Source organism: Salvia hispanica, chromosome 3 (assembly GCF_029641045.1).
Source record: "Salvia hispanica isolate PSC_SH4W2 chromosome 3, Shi_PSC_v1, whole genome shotgun sequence".
Taxonomy (NCBI): domain Eukaryota; kingdom Viridiplantae; phylum Streptophyta; class Magnoliopsida; order Lamiales; family Lamiaceae; genus Salvia; species Salvia hispanica.
Genome location: NC_142694.1, coordinates 55,891,303 through 55,915,165, shown reverse-complemented (window position 1 = coordinate 55,915,165; position 23,863 = coordinate 55,891,303). Strand labels below are relative to the sequence as shown.

General features: G+C 32.5%; 2 protein-coding genes and 1 pseudogene across 2 annotated transcripts; 1 reads left to right on the top strand and 2 right to left on the bottom strand.

The window, feature by feature from the left end:
* Positions 1-578: 578 nt before the first annotated feature.
* Positions 579-3,254, bottom strand: LOC148931113 (putative late blight resistance protein homolog R1A-10). Its single transcript, XM_089069341.1, has one exon. It carries the CDS (start codon positions 3,234-3,236, stop codon positions 579-581), a length of 2,658 nt encoding a protein of 885 aa, XP_088925467.1. The 5' UTR covers positions 3,237-3,254.
* A 9,749-nt stretch (positions 3,255-13,003) lies between these two features.
* LOC148931112 (putative late blight resistance protein homolog R1A-10) lies at positions 13,004-13,783 on the bottom strand (annotated as a pseudogene).
* Positions 13,784-22,113: 8,330 nt separating this feature from the next.
* Positions 22,114-23,671, top strand: LOC125212149 (uncharacterized). The gene is made up of 3 exons (XM_048112230.2): positions 22,114-22,457; positions 22,755-22,901; positions 22,977-23,671. The coding sequence occupies exons 1-3, from the start codon at positions 22,385-22,387 to the stop codon at positions 23,420-23,422; spliced, it is 666 nt and encodes a 221-aa protein (XP_047968187.1). The 5' UTR covers positions 22,114-22,384; the 3' UTR covers positions 23,423-23,671.
* The last annotated feature ends 192 nt before the right edge of the window (positions 23,672-23,863 follow it).

Here is a 23,863-nt window from a genome sequence, read left to right as displayed (position 1 = left end):
CATCCTTGCAATTACTCTATGCTATCAATGAAAGCACCAACACTACAAAGACCAAACACGAGAATTAAAACCAAAACTAGCGTATCATGAAAGCTCATTTGGTTTATAAACCCCATATCTATTGCCTAATACAATCGATGCGGGACAAGTTTTCTTGCATCAAAGACTGTAACATATACTTTCATTTTTACCTTAAAAACGATAAATGAATATAGGATTAAGGGTTCATAATATTCAAACAAGTGCAACTATCACATATAATCATATGACTTAGATCTTTGGCCCTGTGTTCGATTCCAAGTCATAGAAACCCTCAACAAAACCTGCAAAACCATTTTAGATGTCAAATTCTGATTAATAGACTAACTACTAAGCAAAAGAGTAGTCAGACACATAAAAACACAATCTACAATAAGAACAAAGATATTCTCCAAAGTATAAAGAAACACCAAAAGTTTAATTCATAATCACACTCATTTTACTTAAGAAAGAAATGAATTGAGATGGTTTGTGCAAATTGGAAGAAGTAGGAAGACTAACCTGTTCACCAATTGAGAGTACAACTAGAATTTCTCATTTCAAAAAGAAGAGTAGCAACGAATTACAAAGAGAGATTCTGGTCTTAATTGCCTGGCAGAAGCAACAGCTAGCGGATTGCACTCAACTAATTCAATTGTACGCAATGTGACCATTGCAGGCGACCAATTGAGCTCTTTTAATTTGTAGCAATGCCGTAGACTTAGAAGGCCAAGGCTTGGGAGAGTTCCAAGTTGAGATCTCCATCGCACCAAATCAGTATCTTCAATTACAAGTGTCTCAAGATTTAAAAAATAACCCAATTCTATATCCCACTCTGGGCCTCGAAAGGCATAATGTTCTAACCTGAGATCCTTAAGATTTGGTAGCAGCGAACCAATGTGATTCATAACCCTCCATGGAAATCCTAAACCTTTCAACTCCAACCTTGTCAAACTTGATGGGAACATTGAAAGAGGAACCACAACCTCATACTTTATTTTAGGGTTCAATATATAATAAGATAGTATGTGCAAATTGTGGAGTTCCTCTGATATATAATCAAAGCCAATCAATGAATTGCTATCATCATCATCATCTTCATAAGGCTTCAACTCTATTAGAATTCCTAATTCTTTTAAATTAGGAATTCTTTTAAGAATTTCTCTAGTACAACTCTTTGCACTCACACCAAGACTGGAGACATTGCCCAAAGTAGCATCATAATTAGGGGTTGGTAGGTCCGTTCCCAAGACCTCAATATGTTGCAATTCTTGCATATCCCAAATTTGCACCGGCATATATGATAGAAATCCACGCTTTATAATGTGCATATGTTGATGGATAATTAAGAATTGAAGGTGAAAAAGGTTGGATATGAAAATAGGGAGCTCTTTGTTGCAAGTTAGGGCAAGGTACTTTAGACTAATTAGTGTCAGAAATTCAAGTGGGACATTGTAAAATCGAACCTTAAGAGAATCTAGTACCCTGAGCAACTTGAAATCCATGTCATGTATTGGCACTGGATATTGGTGATAAGGACCTAAACAAAGTAGAGAACGAACAATGGACGCACAATCACTTTTTATTGAATCACACACTTCTTTGAAGGCAAATAAAGTGTTTGAATGAGCACATAACCGACGCTGATCTCTCAAAACATCATCACAACTTTCTAAAACATGCAAAAACTTTATCTCACTAGCTTCTTTCTTACACAAGTGTTGCCAACAAGAATGGACGCGAAACTCTTTCTTTGAAAACCAAGATTCTGGATTTGATTCGAGTAAAACAAGATGATACCAATATGAAAGCTTTGCCGAGCATTGGGCCATAAAATCTTCCAAAGTTTGTTCTCCATCCATAAAATCTCCTAAACCATCCATAAAGTCTTTTGAAGTTTGTATTTCAATTGGTTCAAGAAACCCTTCAGCACACAACCGGTGAAAGAGGCTGTGTATTTCAATATCACTATATGGAGGGAATGCTCCCAAATAGAGAAAAACCATTTTTAAATATTGAGGTAAGTAGTCATAACTTGGAAAAAGTACCTCTGATATTTGATTATATGCATCCACGAACACTGAACTATGTTGTATGTCAGCTACCTCAGTCCAGTATTCCGGGGTCTTGTCTTCTTCGGATAGGAGCTCTGCAACTGTGACTATCATTAGTGGAAGACCTTCACATTTTTTGGCAATCTTCTCTCCCAATTTCTCAAGGCTAAGAGGAAAACCCTCTTCACCGAACACCTTCTCACCAAGTAATTTTTTACTCTCTTCTTCATTCAACAAGCGTACTACTTGAATTGGATATACTTTAATTCTTAGTCTGCTTGTAACCAAGATTTGGATATTCTCTTCTGGCAAGTTATCCATTACTCGTCTATCCCATTCCCATACATCATCTAACACAATTAGGCATTTCTTATCCTTCAATCTATCTTCCAAGTGTCCAACTAATTTATCGTCATCATCACCATTGTCTTCTTCGGTGATCATTTGGTGGTAAGTGTTGGGATCCACTTGAGCTAGTATGCCTCTTAATATTTCATTGTATTCACACTTTCTGCCCACTTTGACCCATGCTCGATACTCGAAATGTTTCTGAACAGATGGATCGTCAAATACTTTCTTTGCAAGAGTTGTTTTACCAACCCCAGCCATCCCAACAACTGATAACCAAGTTCCTTCATCTTCTACAAGATAATCCCGGACTTGTTCAAATTGGTCATATAATCCAACCATCTTTGAGTTGATTCCTCCGAAATCAATTCTTGAGGAAATAGGTTCGTCTTCTTCTTCTGGCATATTTTCCAGTTCAATATCATACTCCTCCTCCATCCCGGTCATCTTCTTGAGCAAGTTATCAACGCAATGTTGCAAACTCTCCAGATCAACATGAAAAGGCAAGTTATCTCCCTGATCAACTCTTGGCAAGATTTCAAGTTGTGGAAGAACTTGATCAACGAATTCGGATTCTAGTAAATCTTCGAATTCCCATGCAGCCTCTTTGATTCGTTCATCCAAAGCATTCACCTCCGTCCTGATCTTGCTACAGTTGGTGTCGTCCAATTTTAGAAGAACTTCCTGCAAACGAGACATGGCCTCGTAGGCCGGCTGTAGGATTTCAGAAGAAAGGGGAGCCAGCGAAATACGAGACGATTGTAGAATATGTTGAATTGTATTCTTAAGAGAAGATGCCGCAGCATAAGCTGCCATTATTCAATATGAAATATCAAGAGATCACGGGAAGTGGTGGCGGAGGTGGTGGTGAAGCGGCGGTGTTGGCCACGCCGGTGGTGTGCAAATCAAGTGTTTAAAATTTTTGGATTGCAACTGTTAAAATGAAAATGGTTGTTTTGTGCCTAATCTCTACAAAGTCAGCTCTATATCATCATGCATGCCATATAAATATTATTTTGAAATTATATTCATAATCACATGTATTTGATACCAAATCAGTCAATTGACTAATTTTAAGATGGAGACTTGTACCAACAATAATTTGATGACGAATTTGGTTAATATAATTCAAAGTTGACTATTGATAATTTAATTGCATTCATATTTATTTTTAATGATTGATTATATTAAAAAATAAAGTATTTATGAACAAGGGGACGATATAAGATACAACCTTAAACATAAAAAATTCCATGTAAATCACCTGCTTGGATTTGAACTTGACTTGGGCAACAATTCATTGATATACGATGATCAAATTTATATTATGATTATTTTGCTTACGATATTGGAAATGGCCACATAATATATTTGGGTCAATCATGTCCATTTCCATGTTGTTTGATGATCGAACCCTCGACTTAATGAATAAGTCTTATCAATTGAATTGCGATTCATAATAACTTAGATCTATCGTGGCTGGACCCATAAATAAACAATTAATTAGAACAAGCGAATAAAATGTCTATCCTAGCAATCTTGTTAGGGTAGAACAAATATATATATCGAACCATTCTTGGCTCAAGAAATTCAACAATCCACGTTGATGAACTTCCACTAAGGGATCTCATTCATATAGCAAAAGTAACAATTAATTAGGATTGGAAATGCGAGAGTTGTAAAACTAAGCTGAGGAGTTCTAAGTGGAAATAAAACTAAAAATTCATATTCTTTTGTGATATATTTTCTTCTTAAATACTTCCTCAGAATACCAACCGGAAATCCCTTCATTGTTTAGCTTAGGCCCACAGATTGGCCAATCTTCACTACTCCATGCACTCCCACTTGTGCCTATCCAAAATCACCAAATATCCCTGCCACAAAAGCATCTTTTCATGCAGATAACTTCCATTTTATCCATAGAACTCGATCGTAAACGGTGACACAAATCAATCTATTACTCTTTGTATAATACGTTGACCAGTTTTTGAATTAGAAGTGAATAAACTCCTACATATAACTAATACTCTCTCCGTCCCATTAATTGTTCACTTTTGCCATTTTCATATGTCCCTCAATTAATTGTCCACATTCACTTTTTTACCATAAATGGTAAGTAGGTCACACATTCCATTAACTCATTTCACTCACATTTTATTATTAAACTAATTTATACAAATGAGACTCATATCCCACTAACTTTTTCAACCCACTTTCCTTTGCATTTTTTAAAACTCGTGCCGAAGTCAAAGTGGACAATTAATAGGGGACGGACGGAGTACAAACACAAAAACAAATTTCATCAAGTTAGAGCAATTTTAAGACCTTCACACATATTCATGCTCCGTCCGTCCACAATTTAGTGATAAGTTGACTTGATTCGGGTTTTAAGAAACGTAATAAAGTAGGTAGAAAAGTTAGTGCAATATAAGACCTAGTTTTATAGTAAAATGTGAGTGAAACGAATTAATGGAATATGAAATCCATTACCAAAAGTAGTAAAAAATAAATGACACATTTAATTAGGACAGACGAAAAAGGAAATGTGAGACTATTAATTATGGACTTAGGGAGTACATTGCTCTTGTAGTGAGCTTTCTACAACATGCAAACCAACATATTAAAACATAATCAAATATATTTTCCTACTCATTTAATAAACTAGTATCTTGTGCGATGCACAAAATAAGGTTTTTTAAAATATTAATTTTAAATTGTAAATTAATTAATAAATTTAGAAACAATACCATTGTATCAAATAATTAATAACAAATTATAAAAATTTGGAGAGCTCTTATACACAATGCATGAATGGGGACATTTGAAATATCATCTGATTAAGCTCCAAGAAGAAAAAATGAATCCAGTTACATGAATGGCTACAGTTACATTTTATAATATCACTCATTTCTACGTAATCTTATAAATATTGAAATTCAATCCCATAGCTTATAATAATTTCAAAATAAGACCAAAACTCGCTATGCTCATGAAGCTCTGCCCAACCACCCATCGACTTCCATCATCTTCTCTGCTCATCATCTCCAACACTTTTATCATCTTGTATCGACGTCATTTCCTCCATCAGGACAGTTTGTCCCCATCTATAGGTAAGAACTTCAAACAAAAATCAACTATAAATCCTATATTGCAATTCTGAGAAATATTTGCTTTTGTTAACAGTGCAAACATAACTCTGCATTTGCACTATTAAAAGTCGCAATCCGTAACAGTTCATTACTATAAAATTTCACAAAATACTCACCTATTTCGAAACCAAATTCTGCTAGGTGAATGCTTCCATGATTTCAACTGATTGACGCTTCTATGATTTCAATTGATAAATGACATTACGTTATATTGTAGATTATTGAGGACGGTGAATTCCATTTCCATGGTTTGAACTTTCTTTCTTTATTGAGGACGGTGAATTCCATTTCCATGGTTTGAGCTTTCTTTCTTCAAGAAAAACACAAACAAAAAGAATTAGTATTACAATATAATTAGAATAAGAATCATAAAAAAAAAAGAGCGTAAAGTAATAATTTAGTAATGCAATAGGAGAAGGTAGTGAATGTGTTACAAGCTAGCAAATGACATATATTTATAACCATGGATTTGAATTGTATCCATTAATTCTCAATTTGTAACGGCACTAATATTAAATGGTGTAACAAACAAATCACTTATTAGAAAAGTAAAAGTAATTAGTAATTATATAAAATTGACATTATGTTAGCACCATTCTATATAAAAATAATCATGATTATAATAAAAATAAACCAAATAATTTTGTATAATAGTTAATAACTATTATTATTATTATTATTATTATTATTATTATTATTATTATAAAAATAAACTAAATGATTTTGTAACTGAATGGGTTAATTGGAATTATTAATTAAGTTTATAACTGAAAGTTTAAGATTAACGATTAATGCATCAATGATTATTTATATTAATGTTTATCACACGTTTATTAGCAATTATCTACAAATTAAGGCCACTTAATTATTTTCCCACACCATTGGCGGTTACATCAATTGTGGCCATGGAATCGCTCGGCTCCATGATTTAGGAGTACATGATAGATATAGAGGAAATCAGTAATTAATAATTTTGATTAATAGGAATAACTATTTGGACTAACTTATTTCAGTGACAGTTATTAGTACTACACATAAATATTCATTCCAATTACTACAAATTTCTAGATTTGCCCCAAAGTTTTAAATATTTAAATTTATATCCAAAGTTAAAAATAATTCAATATTAAGGCCAAAACTCGCCTTTTATATATGTATAGATTGTTTCCTAATTTCTATGAAGCTTTACAACGGTTGTCTTTAGTATTTTTCACACAAATTAACTCACAGCAATGTCGGTTACAATAATTTTATTTGGGTTTTATAGACCTCAACAAAATCCAACAAATTAATATGCTTATATTTAAGAAACAACATGCTAATACTAATACAATTGAAATAAATCATACATTGCTATCTGACATCTTTTGCCCTCTCATTTCCTGAAAAGTGACTCTAGTAAATCTATATATATATATAAAAGGGGAGTTTTGGGGATATTTATGGAATTATCAAGGGGAGTTTTGGGGTATTTATGAAATTAAAATTTTTGAGGCTAGAATGATTAGAATAAATTTAATTTTGATAATTAATTTGTATATATCTCAACCGGCAATTACTAGGTTATTCAAGTTTGTGGATTATTATCATCAAACTAGTATATACTCCCGTGCGATGCACGGTTCAATTAATTTTACGAAAACTAATTTAATATATCACTTTATCATCACTCGAATTTGAAAACTAAAAAACTAAACTTGCGAAAAACTTAACATCTACAAAATATTTACAATAGGCATATATATAGACTGCATATGTATTTGTTCTAAAGTTTTCATCCTACTTTTTTTTTCTTCTAGAATTCTCTACTTTTTTCTTATATATTCTATTTATTCCTAAATATTTCTATTATAAATTATCTTCAAATTTTAATTATAAAAATCAGGCTTATTATTTATTTGAACACATTCCGTACAATAAAAATACTAAAATAAGAAGACGATGAAACACTACTCAGTTGACAAAACATTTTTTTCTCAATTCAATAGGTTAGGAATTCAGATCATCACGAGAATTAATAGACAATCTTTATTGATCATTTTTTTCGAAAAATAAATAAAAGATGTGGTAAGTAGGCTTAAGATGGTTTTCTCAATTTCATATACAATTGTACTTCCGCAAGTTACAATTTGTATATTTAATACTCCTATAAATTTTTTTTATTAAATAGATGTATGAATATAGCAATAATTAAGTATAAAAATAAAATTATAATATAGTAAAATTAATCACAACTAATAACTATAATGTCAATCTAGAGTAATTTAAGTAAAATGTTAAAATCAATTATGCAATTAGTATAATATTTAAAATTATATTAAAACAACAAAAACACATATATTAATTAAAACATTTTTGGATATAAAAATAACAATCTTATTTAAACAATAAATAGTAAAATTTAATGTCTAACACCATAAATATGAAATTATTAATATACAATTTATTAATAAGCCATTGTCATAGAAAAAATATAATAAATATAATCTACCTTCATATTTCGTCCGTCTGCCAATACATGTCTCATTTCTCTTTTACCATAATTGGTAGGTGTACCATACATTCCACTAACTCATTTCACTCACATTTTATTACAAAACTAATATATAAAAGTAAGTCTCACATTCCACCAACTTTTCTACCCACTTTACTTCATAAAGTCAAACAATTTCTTAAAACCCGTGTCGGTCAAATATGAGACATTTAATGGCGGACGAAGAGAGTAATTTATTAAATTAAATAATAAATTCATCACATTAATCCAAGTCATCACATAAATCCATAAGAATTTGTTATATCATATATGTCTCATAAAAAATTAATCATGTAAACCCTTCACCTATATAGTTGGGTCAACTAATTAAAAAATGTATTGTTAACGAACAATTTATTAGGAATAGTAACTTATTCATATTAAAACATTACCCTCCGACTTCTCTTTGTACTCCAATACATCTCTACCTTATTATTTTTCCCAACATCTTTTATCCGCCTCCATCTAGCTCGGGTGCCCTTCTTCATCACCAGTTATCATCTCCTGCACCTTTCTTGTCCTGCACCGGCGCAATCTATTCCATAAGCCAATTTTTTACCATCTACATGTAATAATTTCAAACAAAAATCAACTACATACCCTACATTACAACTTTTGCTATTTCGTTGACTTAGGTGCTCTTTTTGCATGAAATCTGTTGTCGTTTCTTTTATAAATTATGGCAAATGACATATTGTTACCCTTCATTACAACTTTTGCCATTTCGTTGACTTAGGTGCTCTTTTTGTATGAAATCTGTTGCCGTTTCTTTTATAAATTATGGCAAATGACATATTGTTCAAAAATATAGCTAAATGATTCAGATACTTTTAGTCGACATTAATTTATAATTTAGTGGATATTAATTTATAGTTATACCAAATTAATGGCATTAAAATCCTCCATTTGACTACATAGTATATAAATTTGTAGCCGTAATTTATAGTTTAGTGGATATTAATTTATAGTTATACCAAATTAATGGCATTAACATCCTTCATTTGACTACATAGTATATAGTTATACATTTAATGGCATTAACATTTCACTTGGCTACATAAATTATAAACATAACTTATTAAGTAATATTTATAATTATTCCCAAAATTTATACATATTCAAATTGCCCAAAACTCGGCTTTTATATACACGAGTAGATAAGGTGTACCATTTTGTTTCTCAATATATTTCATGCATGATTATATATTTATTATAAAAAAAAATAACTCCCATCATTATTGTGAGTTGATGAGTGTTAAATTCACACATCTTATCTAAATAAAATTAGAAAAATGAAAATATTTTATTTATTTATGTGATAATTAGAGAAATGAAAAGATTTAATTTATAAAACTATTGCATATGACGTCTAATAGTATGCTAAGAAAAAATTGAATGGAATCTTTTATTGGAGTAATGACATGTGTAGTGGAGAATTTGTAACCTCTTTTGTCATCACTTCATGATTTATGGTACCTTAATTTTAAGACCTTTTATGTTGTCTATTTTTCCTATAAATGGCCTAGAATTGTAGATGAATTATATATCAACAAAAGCATTCTTCATTCTATCTCAATCTCTCAACATTTTATTTTGCATTTCAGGAGAATTGTATTGCTAGATTCTCATAGCTCCATCAATTACGTCAATGACTAGCTGGTTTAAGATGCTTCTACACGTTAGGAGAATGTCGTTTTATCTTTAGGGATAATATATCAATCTGAGAGCACTAGCTGTGCCGTAATTTGTCTTGCTTTAAGAGGGATCTCCTCGACTTGACTTATAATTCGATTTATGTTATAATTTTCATCGTAATTTTCATTCCATTTATTATTATTCTTTTTCTTAGATTATGATGATCACTTGTGATGAATTAATACATTCAAGTATAGATAATATTTGTATGTATATTTGCGTGTACTAATAATGTCAAATGTATGTCTTTGTGACAAAAGACTTATCCAAGTATAATGATAAAATGTATGGGAGTTTTAGGAATATTTACAAAACTATCATTTAAATTTAAAAATTATAAACTATAATTAAAACTATTTTTTAATTACATTTGTCTTAACTACGGCAGCTTCAAATGTGAGGTTACGAATATTTATTTTCCTCTTTTATATCATTTGAATCTTTATTTCCCTCTTTTATATCATTAGAATAATAAAATATCATTTGAATCTTTATTTCCCTCTTTTATATCATTAGAATAATAAAATAAAATAAACTAGACAACAATAATAGAAAAAATATTATTTGATCGATCTACCGTCATTCTGCCGTTAATTTTATCTTTATTCTACAATCAATACTCATAACATATAAATTAATATAGGAATAAGAAGGTGAAAGAGTCATTGAATCAAAAAGACTTTTGGTATAAAACAAAATGTTTATAAATACTCTTTACGGGACAATTTTTTCAATCAAAATGCAAGCAAGATTTTTTTTATCGTTCACATAGTCTTATTGTAAAGCATTTTCTTGATATGAGCATAGAAACAGATTTACAACCAAGATTCGGGTAAAAAAACATCTACTATCAGTAAGGATTATCAAGTAGGCCGACCCAGAGTAAGATATCAAATACAGATCTAAAACCCCCAAAATAGAATAAGTGATCAACAAAGTAAAATTGAATCGGGACGGAGGGAGAATTTTGTTGATATTTGGCTCATTTTGTTGGTCATGATGAGTATATTTTAAAGATAAGGGTTTAGGATTTAGGTTTCAAGGTTTGGGTTTTTAGTGTATAGAGTCACTATATTGTAATCAAATGGAGTTCGACTAGGAAGTGTCTCACCAATGCAATCTTAAATTATAGATTTTGATAAAAAAATATCTAAAATCTCATTAGGAGAAGTGGTAATTATACATTCTTTAGGTTTTTTTTTGTTTTGTATGATGTAAATTTGCTTTATTTTTTAGTCTCATGATATACAACATTTTATTTTTTATCATGAGTTTTTAGTTGTATTTTTTATTTATTGGTGATAGTGTTATATTATTGAATTATATATATATATTTTTAATTATATGTTGTTGATGTGTGTTCGCAATTTTTATATTAGATATGTAAATATTTTCATTAATATTTATGGATTAATTATGATAAATTATTTTTCATTTAATATTCATGCTACATAATTATTTGGTATTATATAGATTTTGGAAGAAAATATAATGTGCCGTGCATAGCACGGGAGAAATACTAGTCTATACATAAATAAAAGGCGAGTTTTGGCCTTACTTATAAATATTTATAAGTTTTGGATTATTTTGTAAAATTAGATACTATTTTGATTGACCTATAAAACATTAATTCAATTATTTAATATGGCTGTTACAATTTAGTCACCAATTATTATTATCATTTGAATCAATTCATCTTAATTGTACACTAATTCTATTTCATCCATAGACTAGGCGATTACACTAATTAGAGCGATAAATGTGGCATGAAAGTTTTCATTCATAAAGGTTTATAAAATATTAGCAGTTACAATTTTTTAATAATTGTGATTTAATCTCAATAATAAGCACTACATATCCATCAATTATGGAATTGGGACTACACCAATTAGAAATTTATAACTTTGTAACCGCCAAATTTATTACACATTATTAGTAATTGTATTAAGGAAAATTTATTGTAAATTTTAACGCACTATAATTTCTCTATATTTTTTTTGTCTATATATATGTAGATGTCATTCGCTGGCTTATTACTCATTTTCTCATTACCTTCACCTATAATCTATTGCATTACTGGATTTTCTGCAAAAAAGATTTATTTTCAGTATGGTTCTTGCTTTTTATCAATATTATCTTTTTATAATAACCACTTTATGGATTCTTTTTGTATGATTATTATGTTACTAATATTTGTTGAAACCATAAAAATTGAATTAATCTTTCTTAGTGATCTACAAACTATCATAACTTTATCAATCAAATGTTGAAATTATGGAAGCATTCTCCTTGCCAAGTTTGGTTTTGAAATTGGTAAGTATTTTATGAAATTTTATAGAACACAAAGTTGTGTTCGCATTGTTCATGAATGAAAATATTTTTCGAAATTGCAATAAGGGTCTATAGTTGACTTTTGTTTGAAGTTCTTATCTACATATGAGAGCAAACTGGTTTGATGGAGAAAATGGTGTAGACGCAGGACGATGAAAGTGTTGGAGACGATGAGCGGAGAAGATGATGGTTGTTGGAGATAGATGGAGGCCGATGGGCGGCGGGCCAAAGCTGCATGAGCATAAATGATTCTGGATTCTACTATTTTTTTTATTGATTTCTTCAATTTCTTGGTTGCATTCTGATATTGTTTTTAATTAATGAAATTACTGAATGTTATATAATTAGTAGTTAAATGGATTGATGAACAATATAATTAATTCAAACATAAGTATAAGATTAAAATTTCAACATTAGTAAAAATATCCATAAGACAATATGGAAAACTATTTTAATTTATCAACATTACCAAAAATTATTAGTAACATAATTAAGATTGCTTCGTAATTGATGTCATTGGTTTGTATTTAAAAACTATATAATTTTTACTTTTTCTCACAGTTTATTTAATTTACATTTTCACTTTTGTATAAAGAAAATTCAATAGGCCGTGCAACGCATGGGGTTGATACTAGTTAATATAACATGGGAGTGTTATAAATATTCAAAACATGTGTTACGTGATTTAAACCTCCCCCATTTTAGATATCAAACTTTCATTCAAAAAATAACTAGTAAGAAGAAAAAGCAGCCAACAGCCTAAAACACAAATCTGCAATGCAATATAACCAAACCACTTACAAGCACAAGAATTTTAGTAAAGAAATAAGTGAATTAAGTGGTTTTGTGCAAATTAAAGGGAGTAGGAAGACTAACCCGTTAACCAAGTTGAGAGTCGATCGAGCTAGGAATTCAAAAAGAAGAGCACCAACGAATCATAAAGACAGATTCTGGTCTTAATTTCTTGGCAGAATCGACGTCTAGGGGATAGCACTCAACTAACTCAATTGTAGAGGTGACCATTGAGGGATCATGCGTCCAATCGAATTGTTGTAATTTGTAGCAATGACGTGTGCTTAGGAGGTTGAGCCTTGGGAGACTTCTATGCTGAGCTATCAATCGCACCAAATCGGTGTCCTCAATTTTAACTGTCTCAAGTTTCAAAAAACTCCCTGCTTCTATATTCCACTCGGGGCTTCGTAAGGCATAGCCTTCTAAATTGAGATACATAAGATTTGGTAGCATCGAACCTATGACATTCATGTGCTCCCATGGACACCCTAAGCCACTCAAATATAACCCTGTCAAACTTGATGGGAACATTGATAGACGAACTATATACTTACGCTTAATATCAGGATACCTCACAGTATATATAAGAAATTTCAAATACTTGAGTTCCTCTGATATATAACCTAGGTTACTCAATGGGATTCTATCATAATCTTCATCATAAGGCTGCAATTCTACCACAATTCCTAATCCCTTTAAGTTCGGTATTCTCTTAAGAATTTCTCTTGTACAACTCTTTTCACTCACACCCTTAAGACTGTAAGTCTATCCAATGCAGCAGCAGAAGAATCAGGGGTCGGTAGGTCTTTTTCCCATACCTCATTATGAGGTAATTCCTGCATGTCCCATACTTCTACCGGCATACATGACAAAGCTCCACGTTTCTTAATGTTCATATGTTGATAGATAATCAAGATTTGAAGGTGAAAAAGGTTGGATATAGAAACTGGGATCTCAATATAATGCACACAATCGATTACTGGTTAATCAATAACCAGCCCTGTTGAACAGAAACCGATTAATTAAAGTTTAAGAGACAAATCCAATAATTTCAACTCTTCTTGATTGCCCGTCTTTAGCTGGGGCGCGGCCGCCCATCGGCGGCCGAGCCAAGCTGCGCCAAAAATTTGCGTATTTGCTTAGTGCTTACAATTCAATACAGTTTGACAGGTTATAAACTACACTTGTGCATTGCATGGAAATATATTTTACTTCATGTAAAAAATTGTTCATTTTAATGAAATAATTTATAGTAATCAATTAATGTTTAAAAGTTACAATAAGGAGGAATTAAATATAGACTTAGTCTAATTTTAAGGGACGGTTCACAAAATGGTAAAATTAGACTACTTTTTTTAGAATAGGAAGAGTATTATAACATAGCTCCGTAGAATCAATAGAAGAAAATAAATAAAGCATTGTTTGTCTGTGATCATTATTACTCCTATAAATCCTACTATTACATAAGAAAATTCTCAAATTACTATTATCAATCATCAAGTGAAAACATTTTTGAGAAATGCAATTTAATCCATAAGTTATTATCTATGCCGAGTGTTAGTATATTTTTAAGAAATTACTATTATCAATTTGTTCATGTTATTAAATTATTATTCCCTCTGTCCCATTAAATGAGGCGTTTGTATTTGGCACAAGAATTTGGGTTAGTGACTCATGCTATTTTAGCAATCAAAAGCGTCACCCACAAATGTACGGGATAAGTAGCACGTGGCAAGTTAAAATTATCGATCCACGAAGACTAAAAGTCGGTTTGAGTACTACGATGCAACTTTGAACACTATCTAGACTAATAAAAGGGGTTTTTAGTTTTCTTAAACTAAGAGCAAAGAGTAAACAATCAAGTAAAGACAATTAACTAAATAAAGCAAGTAAAAGATCGTTTTTCACACAAATTCGGAAAGGTAGAGATATGGTTCTGTTAGTATGGATCAGGGGTGTCTCCTATGGATCATGCTCATCTATTGGGCCTCATGTGTGGCTAGGAAAGTCGGGATGATAGCTTCAAATCCAAGTTTGAAAACATTTTTACAGTTACTATAATTTATTCAAGCTGGTGCTATGAGATACACCAGCAAATGTAATCTCATAAGCTATACATATATAAAAGGTGAATTTTGCCCTATATTTTGAATATGTATAAGTTTTGGGTATAAATTTGAAAATTTATAATTTTTGTAACTACCAATCATATGAATAAATTTTATAGTAATTATTCTTGCGTTACTTACCGTTACTCCCATGATTGTGTATAATATGAAGAGAATTAGTAAGAATATACCGCCGTAAATTTTAGAGTAAATATTCTTGCAGTTACTTACTGTTTCTCCATGATTGTGTATTATATGAAGAGAATTAATAAGGATATACAATTTTTTATATAGCTCATTGACACATTATTAAAACTATAAAAGACATATAATCTTGAATTGGATTAAAAAATAAACACTATTGGTAATACTATTAGAAAAGAATTATATTAAATGTCATCTATTAATCTATATCTATTTATACATATATATAAGAAGAGTTTTAAAAGAAATAACAAAAATTCCGTTATAATTTAATTTAAATGTATAATAGTTTTAGGTATGACTTTAAATGTAGTTAGTCCAAAATTGTAAAACGTATATTGAAAAAGTAAACGGTTTTTATGATAAATTTCTTGAAATTGATTGTATCAACCAATATTAATCTACTATATTTTAATACATAAGAACGTGATCAAATGAAAACTCTAAATATTGTACAAACTCAAAACTATGATCTGGACCATTGAAAAATGTCAACAGATCACAAAAAAGCATCAACAGGAAAATGTCAATAGAATTTCAACGATAGTCAATAATTGATGTTGTGTTGATATTGTGTTGATACTGTATTGACATTAAAATCTTGAAATTTTATACTGCGTTGATATTGTATTAAAACAGTGTTGAAGCTTTTGAGGAGTTTTGAGTTTGTACAATATATAAGTTTACATTTTATCAATATCATGGGATATGATCCAATGCAAACCATATATCTAATACAAACTCAAAACTTTAATCCTAGCTATTAATTATAATATATATGTGATTAATATTGCGTAGAATTTCTATCTCAACAAGAGCATGTATTTTGTCAACAGAGCATGTATTTTGTCAACAGGGGTTATTTTTGTAAGTTAAGTTTCTGAACGGTTTATGTGTTCCTAATTTCTCTCCCACCTTCCAAAACTGAAAATATTCACATCTTCGAAAGGATCTTAACACCATATTCTGTTTTAATTTTATGAAGATTTTTTGGTGAATTTGTGTTGAATCGATCATGTTGATTTTTTGTTAAATTCTTCTGTGTTGATTTTTAGCGCTGAAATTTCGTTGATTCTTTTTATTCTGTTGTTGTTGATTTTTTGCGTTGATTTTTTGTTCTGCTGAAGTTGAATATTTTGTTGAAATCGTATTGATTCTATACTGATTCTAAAATCTGTGTTGATTTTTTGTAGATTTTTTCTTGAATTTGTGTTTAATTGATCGTGTTGCTTTTTTGTTGAATCTGTAATCTGTGTTGATTTTTCGCTGAAATTTCGTTTATTCTTTTGTTCTACTGTTGATGATTTTTTTGCGTTGAAATTGCATTAATTCTTTTATTCTACTGATATTGAATATTTTGTTGAAATCGTATTGATTCCATGTTGATTCTAAGATCTGAGGAGGAGAATAGTCGAAAAGGAGAGAGAACGACGAAAAGTTGAAAAATTGGAATGAGAGGGAGTAATTGAAACGGTTTAATTAACATGAATAGTGGAAGGAGAGAGAACGATGGAATCGAGATTACACAATTATTCTATAATTAAATAATTCACCGTATTATAAAAGTGTCTAATATACCCTCTGTTGACAGATTCATAGAAGTTATTGAAATTTTAATCTTGAAACATAATAAGCGTTGATCTATAATAAATTAGTTTTACATACATATTTATATTATTATTTTTGTTATATATAGATATTGTTTTTTTTTTAAATGTAAATAAATATAAAATAAATTAATGGTACATGCATTTGCACAAATGTTTTTACTAAAATTATTACTATCAATATACTGCCTCCGTTCCTGAAAATTTGTTCCATTTTTTTCCATTTTCGTCCGTCCTCCAAAATTTGTCTCATTTCACTTTTACCATTTTTGGTAATAGACCCCATATTCCACTAACTCTTTCCTACTCACATTTTATTATAAAACTAATATATAAAAGTAGGACCCACAATCCACTAACTTTTTCAACTCATTTTCCATTATATTTCTTAAAACCCGTGCCGGGTCAAAGTGGGACAAATTTTGGAGGACGGAGGTAGTAGTATTTATCAATAGTGTTAGAGTTTGTATACTAAAAATCACGTTTCGAGTCATTGAATACTGTAAAACTCTTATTTTATTTTCCAAGGAATAAAATAGATTATTTTTGTCATAATGTTGTTATGTTTTACATTTAATGGATGTTAATTGCATGTTTAAATGTATAAGTTAACTTAACAAAGTCTAAGTCTTTGTTTTAGTAGACCGGTTGTGGGCGGCGTCCACTTTAAGGTAACACGGTCAGTCCTAAACAAAGAAAAAGAAGAATTTCATGACCTAGATGGAATTAGACTATCCATCGTGAAAGGTTGCAATGTCAGTCCGCATATTTCTAAGCCTTACTGAAATAAGATGACATTGGTGTGGTAAAGCACTGAACGGATCTAACAGCAAGACTTGTCTTTGTGCTATCTACTGAAAGGCGAGGTCTTGATAAATATCTGTTTCTTAATCAATGTACGTTAGCATTGAGCATACGGTATTGATTATGCATTACTTTGACTTATCAAATGGTGCGCGTTTTTCGTAACCCAATAATCCTGATATATTGGGTAGTGGTGATTAATAGCTAGCGGTGCTAGAATTGCTATTATATTGAATCGTGCGCGAGGTGAGTCTCGTTTGATAATATCCTCAAGAGGAGCGCGAAACAAGGTTTTATTATTTGGAACCTAGCTAGTTGGGGTTTGATCACTCTATGAATAATAAATAAGCGTTTCATGCTAAGTCCACTCTTAGAATTAATAAGAAATTAATTAATTAAGTCCATAGCAGACATTAATTAATAAATGGACATTTTTATCTTAAGCGCGGAAAATGAAAGTTAAAATGGAAACTCGGATTACTTGTAATTTCGGATTTGGATGGGGAGAGTTCAATATAACTTCTGTAGTGGCGGCTCGTAATATTCCAATTAAAGCTTATTAAATTGTGGGTTCAATTTAAACTGTGGCCGAAGAAGCAGAAGCTGAACTATTCCGGCGATTACAGCGGCAGCAGCGGCAGATCCCACGACCTCCCCCCGGATGCTGAGGAGTTTCTGACCCCTCCATCCTTTGCTCGTCGCCCTCGCCCGGTTGGCCAAAAGCGGGCGCAACGGGCAGCGAGGGGATCCTCCCCCCTATCGCCCTCGGAGGTCCTCTCAGCACCCCCCCCCACGCGCGTACACCTTATTCTCGCGTCAAAAAACGTGGGAACAGATGTACAAGGTCTTCCAAGAGTGGAGGGCCGCAACTGACCCACAGAGAAGAGGTTTCTTCACTCGATGCTCGAGAACATGCAAGTGGATTTGGATGTCACGAGGGCACTGATGGGGGGCTCAGATGCCACCGATGTGGAGGTCCCGAGTGGCAGCGGCAACGGCGGCGAGGACGACGACGGCGGCGACGGTGATGAGGAGTAGAGAAAGGCGGGGCTCGTGTGTGGAAGCCCGGTTTTTTTTATTATGTATTTTTTTTATCTATGTATCTTTTTTTTATTTAAATGAAATGAATGCATTTTTCCATATATGTCTCGTAAATTTAATTCCGTAATTTATCGTAAATTTAATTGCGTAAATGTAGTTGTTTTTGAATTATTTTTATTGCGGCTAGCCTGTGGCTGGCCTTAGGCTAGCCTATTTGAGTAAAATGATGATGTGGCAGGTGGAATTTTAGTGCTGATGACGTGGCAGGGAGAGAGAGTGGCTAACCTGTGGCTGGCCTAAAGCCATTGGAGATGCTCTTATATTAAACTGTGGGTTCAATTTAATTAGTAAAAAGTAAATTGGATGAGCCCATATCCAAAACCTTCCATAGATCCCTGTCTGGGCCCAAAATGAACTTAATATAAATAGGAGAATAAAGGAGACAGAATCATAATAAAAATAGCCAAAAATTTTGTCCCCCCTCTAGTAAGAGGAGTTTGAAATTTTCCTCTAATTGGAAAAGTTCTTCTGTCTTCTTATTTAAGTCCTAGTATTCCGGTAAGATCAGTCCACACTGATATTGGAGTACAGTTCGGGAACCAGAGAGAAGATCCGTGGTATAGTATTCAAAGCGTCACGTGGAGAAGTCGCTAGCCATCGTCAATTCTTTGGAGAATTAATTAGGTATTATTTCTGCTCCGTAGAAAAGCATGTTTTAGGTTTCAATACACTTAAAGCATGATTAATTCAAGTTATGAGCATGATACATGTGAGAATTACGCGAATAGCTTTTGTCTAAATAATCTGCTAAATAGATCTGACTATTATGTGATTTATTTGTTCGATTAATAATTATTAAATTATTTCAAATTCGAAGTTGCACCCGCAACGCGTTTCCGCTGCCAGTTTCTTCAAATAGAGGCCGAGCCAATGGGTGTCATTGCAATAGTATTGGATATATTAACCATTTAAAATTTCAATCGGAGCATTCAGTAGTAAAGGTGTAATGAAATCATCTTGACGGGTAGAGTAAAGCTTAATAAACATTTACTACAAATAATTTCACATGTATACTGAATTATATAACAGAGACTATAATTTATTCAATCTAATGGCGGGTGGTGCTATGGACATTTAAATTATATAACATATTTATAATATTCAAGTTTTCACATAAATGTGGGTGATCATTTTCTAGATTATATACCCCATCTCTTGATAAGGAACGATTCAACGCCCCATATGAAATGGAACATTGCGAATGAATGGTAAACTAACTTCTTCCTTCTTGTTTCTTCATTTTATTTGTAGTAATTTGCATGCGGTTTCAGTTGCACCACAGCACGAATTCAATAGCCAAAATGTTATACTACTCCTTTGTCTAAATTAATGTTTGAAATATGCAGGAGGAATGGATACGGTGATTCCATTCATTTAAATATATTGATAATTTTGCTTATTTTATAATCAGTACATTCAGTTGTGCAAATTGCAAATGAGACTATGTTATCCTAAAATTTAGTATCGTGGAATTACAAGAGATAACCTGGCGTAATACAATCTAAAGAAGGAATACGGAAATGAACTGAAACGAAAATTACAAACGGAAATCGAAACTATAAACCGTAGAACAGGAAATAGCCGAGTCGAGGAGGCCTCTTTCCGCAAGACAAGATACGCCCCGGTAGTGCTCTTCGGATTGGCGTTTCGTCCCCAAAGATAAAACGGCAGCGTCTTTGGTGAAGCAGCACCGCTATTAACAGAGCTCCGACAAACTGGATGGAGGAGAGGACAGAGCTTCGACAGAAAAACAATGTAGAGGGAGGAGAGACTGTATGATGCAGAGTGTGGATTCTAGTTTCTGTGACTAAAATGCTAGAATGACTAGCCTATTTATAGGCTCAGTCCACTGCAGGGGTCAACACAGCCTTGATGGCTTCATTAATGCTAGACCGTAACGGTCGTCGGTTACGAGGCGTTACAAGTCGTTACAGAGTTGTCATCCCGCTTGGCTCACTAACGTGGAAACGGTGGTGGTCTAAAAAGGCACGGGCTCGCGGCGGGCGGGGCGGACAGCGCGCGCGTGTGCGCACGTGTGGGCTCTTATAGCCCATCTTAGTCCACTATAATTATTACATGTAATAATCTTTCTTATTAAATACTAGTTTAATAAGGTTGTAACTTTCAATGTGGGATAATTAATTCTCTTAATTATTCCCTAAGCTTCTCTCATAGCTCATTAAGTTTGCAATTTTGCACAACTTTAATCTATTATTTCTCACTCACCCGGAATCGGATTTGAGAAAATGAATATACCACGGTCATCTACTCCAAACGTAGATCGACGCTATATCATTTAATTTCACAAAATTAAATATCTCGTTGAAATTATATTTTGGTCAAAGTCCATTGACCGGCATAGATTCCAACAAGTATTTCCCACGAACTTTAAAATTGGTATATAATATTACAAACTTTGCACTTTGTTTGGAATTTCCCATGACATATCTATTGGAGTACTTACGAGACTTTTTTTATCATACTTGACACAATTAAATTAACGTGGCTTTCAACGTGACTTTTTATCCTACATGTTATGAACTTAACAAGTGGTTTAAAATATCATAATAGGTATCACGATTGCCTAAATAAAATAAGATTTTGATGAAAATATCTTATTTGAGTGAGTTTGGGAAATACCAAATTTTAGGAAATACCAAATTTTAGGGGAAATATCTTATTATAGACCAATTTCAAAGTTTATGGGAAATATCTTATTATAGAACAATTTCAAAGTTTATAGGAAATACTAAATTTTAGGCAAAGTTCATGATTTTCGAGACCGATATCCCTAATATATTTAACTATTTTTTCTTTTTATTTAACACATTAAATAGATTAATAATACTAATAAATAACACTACTAATAAAGTACTCTATCCGTCTATTATTAAATATCTCATTTTTCTTTTTTCGTTTATCCACCAATGAATGTCTTATTTCATTTTTATTGGTATATTTTTATATGGAACACATCATTCTAATAACTAATTCCACTCACATTTTATTATAAAACTAGTAATATTTGATCCACAATCCATTAACTTTTACTATCCACTTTTCTTTATAAAATTATACTACAATTTCTTAAAATTTGAGTTAGTTAAATAGGAGACATTTAATGTTGAATGGAGGGAGTAGTCAATATTTTAAGCCAAGCCAAAATTATACGATTTCTTAAAATTTGAGTTAGTTAAATAGGAGACATTTAATATTGAATGGAGGGAGTAGTCAATATTTTAAGCCAAATTATAGAGTTCAAACTTCAAAACCACCATGGCAGCAACCTTAAAATTGCCTGTTTATTTATGATAACGCTTCTCAAAAATAGTAGAGCCGCTAAGACAAAAGAGGTCCGTATCATGAAAACATGTAGCCGACCACCATTGGACAGCGTTTGTACCATCTCTGCACTCGTGCCTTTTCTGTTAAACATCTCTCTCTCTTTAAAAAGTTTGTAAAACTCAAAAAATCCTAACTCTATCCGCAATGCCTCTCAACACATTCTTCATCTTAACCCACTAAACATTATCGGTGGCTGAAATTGTGAATATTCCAACCACAATTCTGTTGAAATTACAGGGGAACTTCTTTGATTATCACTGTTTCACTCACTGGCAGGGTGAGGGCGTGGATTAAGATGGGCAAAACAAAGCCAGTGAAACGACACAAATGCAGCGAGGTAGCTCAAGTCCTCAAACATGTGCGACAAGGTAACAAAAATGCCTGCGAATTAAGCCTACAATCATTATTTGTTTGTTGCTATCGTATAAAGAGGAAATCCAGTATTTGTTTTCAACGGTTTTTCTCATACATTGAATTTTTAGGGCCGGGAAAAGGAGATTTTAGGTGTTTGTGTATGTTTTGGAAGCAAATTGTTAGGAATTGTGTCAATTACTGGAATTCTATGTTCCTGGAATTTGGGGGAAAATTTAGGTCACGCATAGTTCATTAGATTCCTCATTTGTGTGATCACTGCTGAGAATGATGGTGATGCTATAATTATGTAGTCGAGCGGCGGAAGAAAACAGAGACAAAGAAGAAGAAGAAGAAGTCTAGAAAAGCAAAGAGAAGCAGATGTATATATTCAACTGGATGCAATTCCTCTGCTTCCATCTCCAAGAATCCAGATGGCAATCAAGCATCCGATCTTTCAAGTAGAAAGCTTCACCTTCTTGATATATTCATATTCAATGCCATTTTCTTCTCATCACTGTCGAATTTGATTGCAGGTGCAGTTAAGACGAAGGCAGGGGATTTGGAGGTTGAGAGTGATTGCAGCTTCTTGGACAAACAGGATGTGATGGAGATAGTGCTGGTGGATGTGCAGTTGAGTGTCAATCAAAGCCCTCGAGCTGAAAACACCCCGTTTGTTAGCCTAGTAAGCGAGGCATATGGCGTGACAGTCATTGGGTACCCGTTGGATGTTGGAGAGATAAGAGGCGAGAGTGGCACGCGCAAGGTGTTTGGTGATCTTGTTTGGAGGACCTCTAAGAGGAGCCCCGTCTGCTATGTCACGACCTCGCCCTGTGCTCCCAGGAAGAGTGGCCAAGAAGCGATGCTCCCGTCTGCAGAGAAGCCCTTTGTGAAGTTGCACAAGAATTCGGAGAAAGCACCCAACAAAAGTTGTGTTCCAGTGGAGCTTATTTTCAGTAAGATACTAGCAGCAGTTGATTAGGGATAAAGTTAGGGAAGCAGATGTGTTTTCAATAGTTTATATTAGTGTTGATGATGCTTATAAGAAGAATTTAGTTGGTAGTTTTCATCAACATCCTTTGCTACTGGAGGGGATTTTGTTTTACTTCCATTATAGGAATTTTGTGATCTAGTTTGTGAAGTTGTAGTTGGAATAGTTTAGGAGAAACAGATTCCCTCTTAGTTATGTAAATTTTAAATCTTCTATTGCCACGGGTTCCTTTTACTTTTATGTTCTTTTGAGCCTTTCAATAGTTACTCTGGTTTCTCGACAACGAAACACAATATGCTGGTAAAATGATTCCTCTCCAACTAATAGGCCTTCGGTAAACTATGTTCGTGTGCAATAGAACAGGTAAACCAAACAGGGGAAGGATATGCTCGGACCTATAAAGGCGTTAGTGGGATTTGAACCCGAGACTTC